Here is a 7,927-nt window from a genome sequence, read left to right as displayed (position 1 = left end):
ATTTTCAACCAAGCTCCCATTGAAATTACAGCGAGATATGGATGAGTTTTCACTTCCTACGGCTTCCACTAGATGTCAACAGTCAATAGAACTTTGTCTTATGACTCTAATGTGAAGGGGGGCCGAAGGAGACAGGAATGATTCACCACTGCCATGCGGTGACCACGCATTGAACACACGCGTTCACGTGAGAGGCAGCTCCGTTCCATCGCTCAACTGAAGTCAGTGTAATTCTCCGGTTGGAACGTTATTCAAGATGTATGTTAACAACATTCTAAAGATTGATTCAATACATCGTTTGACATGTTTCTACTGACTGTTACGGAACCTTTGGACATTTCGTCACGTTATAGTGAACACGCTTTGTGACTCTGGAATTGTTTACCAAACGCGCTAACCAAAGTAGCTAATTGGACATAAATAATGGACATTATCGAACAAATCAAGCATTTATTGTGGACCTGGGATTCCTAGGACTGCATTCTGATGAAGTTCATCAAAGGTAAGGAAACATTTATCATGTATTTTCTGGTTTCTGTTTACTCCAACATGGCGGCTAATTTTACTATTGTTCTGAGCTCCGTCTCAGATTATTGCATGGTTTGCTTTTTCCGTAAAGMTTTTTTGAAATCTGACACAGRGGTTGCATTAAGGAGAGGTATATCTATAATTCCATGTGCAAAAACTTGTATTATCATCTATATTTATGATGAGTATTTCTGTTGAAACGATGTGGCTATGCACTATCACTGGATGTTTTTGGAACTAGTGAATGTAACGCGCCAATGTAAACTCAGATTTTTTTTATATAAATATGAACTTTATCAAACAAAACATTCATGTATTGTGTAACATGAAGTCCTATGAGTGTCATCTGATGAAGATCATCAAAGGTTAGGGATTAATCTTAGCTATATTTCTGCTTTTTGTGACTGCTATCTTTCGCTGGAAAAATGGCTGTGCTTATTGTGGTTTGGTGTGACCTAACATAATCGTTTGTAGTGCTTTCGCTGAAAAGCATATTTGAAATCGGACACTTTGGTGGGATTAACAACAAGATTACCTTTAAAATGGTATAAGACACATGTCTGAGGAATTTAAATTATGAGATTTTTGTTTTTTGAATTTGGCGCCCTGCACTTTCACTGGTTGTTGTCATATCATCCCGTTAGCGGGATTGCAGCCATAAGAGGTTTTAAGAAAAGATCCAGAAAGCCACATTTGTTTCATTTTGCTTTTATTTTACAATAGCATATGATAAAAACAGTCCATCATATAGATCGAGTTTTAAAATAGAGATGGAGTACTGACTGACCCAATGATAGTCATAATACTAATGAGGATACTATTGGTAATAGTAGTAATATGATAGTAACACTATAAAACACTGTTGTCGGTGAATACTGTTGTTGTGCACAAGAGAACTCTAATGAAGAGCTGGAGATGCAGACCACCAAAACAATGCAACAGAATGGATACAGTATGTGTCATTAGTAACCATTTAGGTAACGCTACAAACCAGAACCAATAAACCCAAATACATWAAAAAACGATCCATTATCCAACGATACACTCAGGAACAGCAGAGTGGAAAGGGATCTCACCTTTCACACAGTCAATTTCCCAGAAGGTACACTGCAATTGAACAACATAATAGGGGAAATGCTGTGTCCTTACTATGTGAAAACAAAATGATGCAAGTTGAGCTAGGACGTGGCGTTAAGCTTCAGTGGGCTAGTTTTATTGATACATTACATATGGGCCTTATATACTGTTGGATAAACATTTATAGAGTTACAAAAGTGATAGGGAGTAATGGAATTAAAGGTTTAGAACAATGTCAATTATGTTTGATTCTCTTTGGTGAAGTATTGCACATTCTATTTCTGGCATGGACAGCACCACCCAGAAAAGTGGTGGGAATATTTCYAAACTTTCCATGTAAAACATGGTGGAGATGTGTTTTAAGAGCTAGATACATTGCCATTGGCTGTCATCTTGGAACATGTTAGCTCACCGACAATGGCAAAACACAGATTGAGCACAGCAAATTAATTCAGCCATCGTCATATCACCCAAAACTAGTCGTCACAGATAGAGTTCATGTCAAGGTAATGTGTTCTGTGMAAAAAGTAACATAAAGGAAGCCTTTCTACGTGGCTCCTAGAGAAAGGCAGAGTGAAACGTATGTGTGTGGGTCCAGAAGGCACAGCTCTCAGCCAGGCCGAGACCAGGGGTGTGTATAATGTACGGTGTGTGGTCTAAATCAGGGAAAAGAAGCCATTTGAATCCCTCAGAATGTGCATGTGTAAGAGACATGACTAACAAACAGTACGATTTGAATAGCACATGCAGGTATTTATAGTAGGTGTGTGAATGTGCATGACTACCAAAACTTAAGATAGCACTGTACTGTAGCTGAGGTTTATGGTGCACTACAGAAAAGGTACTGTATGTCCAACAATGGGAAAAGGCACGCAAGCATGGACGTGTGTGTTGTCACATGGCTGTAAATAATTGATATGTGTCTTTGTTATGAGGGTTCTTCCTGAAAATCAAACTGACAAAACTAAGATAATTACATTTCTTTAACAGGCACTCGCTCTCTCTCTCTCACACACACGCATGCACAACTATGGCTGAGATGGTCATGGAATTTTGGATGACGGCTATTGGTCAGCCAAATGACCACGGTCACCCGGCCGACCRATCTTCAGTCAGCTGTTCTTTCCACACACGCACACACCATTTTTGTAAAAACGGTTATGAGGGTTATTTTAGTCATGACGGTCTACATCCATAACCGTCCGTTACACGGTTACATGGTAATTGTGCCAGCCCTCAGCACAACATACTTAAAGTAGGCGTGTGTGTCAGGTAGAGACACTTACTTGAAACCAACTAAAATTCCACACAGAAATTAGACATAGTAATGGAGTCAGTTACACTGATCTGAGACCTTCCCAGATCAATGTCATGGTGTCAGATAAGAACAACATGATATCATCATTTTTGTCAGAGTTCCTAAACTCTGTTCGTAACTAGCGATCTGATCTGAAAATATAATGACATTTTTTACTAGCAGTCGGTTTAGTTATGTTAAGCCATATTACTCTCAGCTATCAAGTGGTCATCATTAGACACAGAAGAGGCAGCCTTCAGTTTGTCCTATGCATGTGTAATGTCTGGGCTTCAGAGTGATGCAGTATCCRTTAACAGGCAGCAGGAGGCAGCAGGCCATCTTTTATTCTTAGTGGTATTAGCTTGAATTTACCAAGAACATTGTGTGAACCCGTGTATGTGTGGGATAGTGTGTATGTACCTTCACAAAGTATTCACACCCCATTGAGTTTGTTGTGTTACAGGCTGAATTGAAAATGTATTACATTTAGATTTTTTGTCACTGGCCTAAACACAATAAATAACCCAAAATATAAAAGTGGAATGATGTTTTCTGATATTTTTACAAATTAATCAAACATTTAAAGCTGAAATGTCTTGAGTCAATAAGTATACAGCCCCTTTGTTATGGCAAGCCTAAATAAGTTCAGAAGTTAAAATGTGCCTAACAAGTCACATAATACAGTAAGTTGCATGGACTCACTCTGTGTGCAATAATAGTGTTTAACATAATTTTTGAATGACTACCTCATCTCTGTACCCCACACATACAAGTATCTGTAAGGTCCCTCAGTTGAGGAGTGAATTTAAAAAAAGATTAAACCATAAAGACCAGGGAGGTTTTCCAATGCCTCGCAAAGGGCGGCACCTATTGGTAGATGGGTAAACAAAAGAAAGAAAAAAAAGGCATTGAATATCCCTTTGTGGTGAACTTTGGATGGTGTATCAATACACCTAGCCACTACAAAGATACAAGCGTCCTTCCTAACTCAGTTTCCGGCGAGGAAGGAAACCACTCAGGGATCTCACCATGAGGCTAGTTACAGAGTTTAATGGCTGTGACAGGAGAAAACTGAGGATGGAGCAACAACATTGTAGTTACTCTACAATACGAACTTAAATGACAGAGTGAAAAGAAGGAATCCTGTACAGAATGTTCCAAATCATGCACCCTGTTTACAACAAGGCACTGAAGTAATACTGAAAAGAATTTGGCAAAGCAATTCACTTTTTGTCCTGAATACAAAGTATTATGTTTCGAGCAAATCCAACATAACACGTCACTGAGCACCACTCTTCATATTTTCAAGCATAGTGGTGGCTGCATCATGTCATAGGTATGCTTGTCATCAGCAAGGACTAGGGAGATTTTAGGATGAAAAGAAACGGAATAGAGCTAAGCACATGCAAAATCCTATAGGAAAAACTGGTTCAGTCTACTTTCCAAAAGACACTGGGACAAATTCACCTTTTAGCAGAACAATAACCTGCTGCATGAGTGGCACAGCGGTCTAAGACACTGCATCTCAGTGCAAGATGCGTCGCTACAGTCCCTGGTTCAGATCCAGGCTGTATCACATCTGGCCGTGATTGGGWGTCCCATAGGGCGGAACACAATTGACCCAGTGTCGTCCGGGGTAGGAATTTGATCTTAACTGACTTGCCTAATTAAATAATGGTTAAATATATATTTTCAAATAACCTAAAACACAAAGCCAAAAATACACTGGAGTTTCTTACGAAGACGACATTGAATGTTCCGGAGTGGCGTAGTTACAGTTTTGACTTAAATCGGCTTGAAAATCTATGGCAAGACTTAAAAATGGTTGTCTAGCTATTATCAACAAGCAACTTGACAGAGCTTGAAGAATTAAAAAAATATTAATGTGCAAATATTGTACAATACAGATATGCAAAACTCTTAGAGACTTACCCAGAAAGACTCACAGCTGTAATCCCTGCAAAAGGTTATTCTAAAATGTATTGACTCAGGGGTGTGAATACTTATGCAAATGAGATATTTCTATATTTCATTTACAATTAATTTGAAAAAATATCTAAAAACATGTTTTCACCTTGTCATTATGGGCTATTGTGTGTAGATTGGTGATATTTWAAAAAAATCTATTTTGAATTCAGGCTGCAATACTTTCTGAAGGCACTGTACAGTATATGTGTGAATGAGTGAGTGGTTTTAGTCTTATCTGTATGTCAGCTTGTGTTTGTGTTTGTGTCTGCTTGTGTTGTTGACTGTGTGTAAGCCTCTCCCCAATTTACCTAATCAGCAGTATGATTAGTCACTTAAAATGTTTAACACAAATAAAACGGTTAATACCGTATATGTGGTCAAATCCCTGTGGGCTCTACATACCTTCAAGATGATAGTCATGTAATTACAACAGGGACTCTTATTTTGAAGTAGCCTCTGGGCTTGAAAGCATGTAAACTTCAATTACCTAGTACTCCTAGCTCCATGCAGGTGTGGCTAGCGAGAGGGCTTTAGCAGCAGCTCTGCAGGTGAGTGTGGACATGGCAGGGATAGCTCAGTGACCATCACTGGTTGTCATGGTATTTACGGTGGGGGCGACAGAGTGGGAGGGGACTGAGTCTCTGGGCGTGAGACCCCCAAGGCGTGTGATGACTCAACTCCCAATGGCTGAGCAAGAGGGGGGATCGTGGATGGGACTGGTTCACAGGTCCATACAGTGGCTAGGCCAGACTTATCTGCCCCCTTTATAGTTCTGTCGTTTCTATGGAGGTAGTAGGCCTGTTGGGGGCAGAGTGTAATCACATGTAGTTCGACCCAAAACCACCATCATCTTACCATCCTGCACAATGGGAACATGATTAGCAGGCATTGTATAATGTACTGTTTTGGATCCCTCTCTATGCAAAGCACAAAGAAGCAGATGACAACATCAAAAAGCCTTGTGGTGATGGGTGTTCTAGTGTTCCTGTAAACCTGTCCAGCCCACCACACCTTCAGCCCTCGTCACTTTCCTGGGAAGATGGTGATCTTGCCAGCCTTAACCAGCGAGTCAATGATCAGGGCCTCATAATCTGCATCATGCACCCCTGTTTTCCGGAACTCTCCAGAGTAGCGGTTCTGCTCCCAATAGTGGTGCCAGTTGCCTCGACTGTCAGCGCCAAAGCCAAACACATTCACCTGGAATACAAGATAACGTTTAAAAAACAGGCAGAGAGACGTGTCTGTATTGGGTGTTTGTGTGAAAGTGTGTTAGCGAGGTCCTCACCTCGTCACACACGTGCAGAGCGAAGAACAGGACTAGCATGCCTGTGGAAGGGTAGCGTCCATGGTGCCTGGTCCAGCGGTCATGGATGTACTTGAAGAAGGCTGGGTTGAAGATCTGAACCTGGGGAGATTAGATAGCAGCACAGTGTACCATGCTGGGTTTACCAATGATATTGGAGACAGACATATTTATTTACAATTCTGCACTATTGAACAAATACATGACAAAGGTTGGATGGAGATTATAAATATAGATTAGCACCTTGTCCTTGTCCACCCGTAGAAACTGCTTCACAGGGGCGTAGGTACTGAAAGAGAGAGCGAAAGAGACTTAGCACACTTTTATCCTTTAATTTCTAAATTGCTGTGAAATGATTGACTGATTCACAGATGGCACGCTGTTCCTTTTTCCACAGAGAGAGTGCTCTGTTGATGATGTGCTCTGACCTGGAATATATGAGAGAGAGATACAGAGAGACAGAGACAGAGAGAGACAGAGAGAGAGAGAGAGAGAGTGCAGCGGGAGAATGTGTTCATGAAGGTGTGATTGTGAAGCCAGCAGTTCACTTTGAATGTGAACAAAATGTGCTAGTGCGAAAAGGTGTGTTTATGTTAAACAATATAAATGGACTCTGGGCCAGCCTGCTCACTAGGCAGGATTAGGCGTCCGCCTAAGGCGGCAGATTGACGAGGGCAGCATTTTCTGAGCTAAACTGACCAAGACGCAACTCCAACAACAACACATAAATCCTCACACAATTCTGCCCCCCCAAAAATGACAATTTCTCTCAACCAAGGGCATAAGGGCTTTTTAGGCGAGCATTGATTCCGCCCTGTGATAAGCAGTGCCCACTTTGTCAAAGGCAGGGGCGCAAATTATTTTGCTTGTCCAATCCCAGCGCGCCTCTCCAAGGTGCTGTTGGAGAGACGCAACGCTGCGGAGCTCCACCAACGTTCTGTCAAGAAAATAATCTAACATAAATCACGTAGCAGATATAGGATATGGTAGAAAGAGTGTGTGGACTTTTCTGTAGGCTACTGGCTGGAGATAAAATGACAAAGTAATGAGATGGACACTTTTTTACATCATGCAGTCATATAGCCTAACCTCCAATCATATAGCCTAACCTCCAATCATATAGCCTAACCTCCAATCATATAGCCTAACCTCCAATCATATAGCCTAACTAGCCTAAACTTCCAATTCATATAGCCTAACCTCCAATCATATAGCCTAACCTCCAATCATATACTCCAATCATATAGCCTAACCCCCAATCATATAGCCTAACGCCAATTCATATAGCCCTAACCTCCAAATCATATAGCCTAACCTCCATCAAGCTACTCCAATCATATAGCCTAACCTCCAATCATATAGCCTAACCTCCAATCATATAGCCTAACCTCCAATCATATAGCCTAACTCCAATCATATAGCCTAACCTCCAATCATATAGCCTAACCTCCAATCATATACCTAACCTCCAATCATATAGCCTAATACCTCCAATCATATAGCCTAACCTCCAATCAATAGCCTAACTCCAATCATATAGCCTAACCTCCAATCATATAGCCTAACCTCCAATCATATAGCCTAATCTCCAATCATATAGCCTAACCTCCAATCATATAGCCTAATCTCCAATCATATAGCCTAACCTCCAATCATATAGCCTAACCTCCAATCATATAGCCTAACCCCCAATCATATAGCGTAACCTAAATGGTGCTCAATCAAAATAAAAAATGTGCTGTCATGTTAAACAA

General features: G+C 40.8%; 1 protein-coding gene across 1 annotated transcript in view; it reads right to left on the bottom strand.

Annotated features, from left to right (window-relative positions):
* Positions 1 to 1,220: 1,220 nt before the first annotated feature.
* LOC111952695 (CMP-N-acetylneuraminate-beta-galactosamide-alpha-2,3-sialyltransferase 2) overlaps positions 1,221 to 7,927 on the bottom strand; it is a 23,012-nt gene continuing 16,305 nt past the window's right edge. The window contains 3 exon segments of the mRNA XM_070435184.1: positions 1,221 to 6,067; positions 6,156 to 6,275; positions 6,417 to 6,462. Of these exon segments, the coding sequence (XP_070291285.1) occupies positions 5,894 to 6,067; positions 6,156 to 6,275; positions 6,417 to 6,462 (340 nt within the window). The 3' untranslated portion in view covers positions 1,221 to 5,893.

Source organism: Salvelinus sp. IW2-2015, linkage group LG26, assembly GCF_002910315.2.
Source record: "Salvelinus sp. IW2-2015 linkage group LG26, ASM291031v2, whole genome shotgun sequence".
NCBI lineage: Eukaryota > Metazoa > Chordata > Actinopteri > Salmoniformes > Salmonidae > Salvelinus > Salvelinus sp. IW2-2015.
The sequence above is the reverse complement of the archived record's forward strand: the minus strand, read 5'-3'. Positions and strand labels throughout refer to the sequence as shown.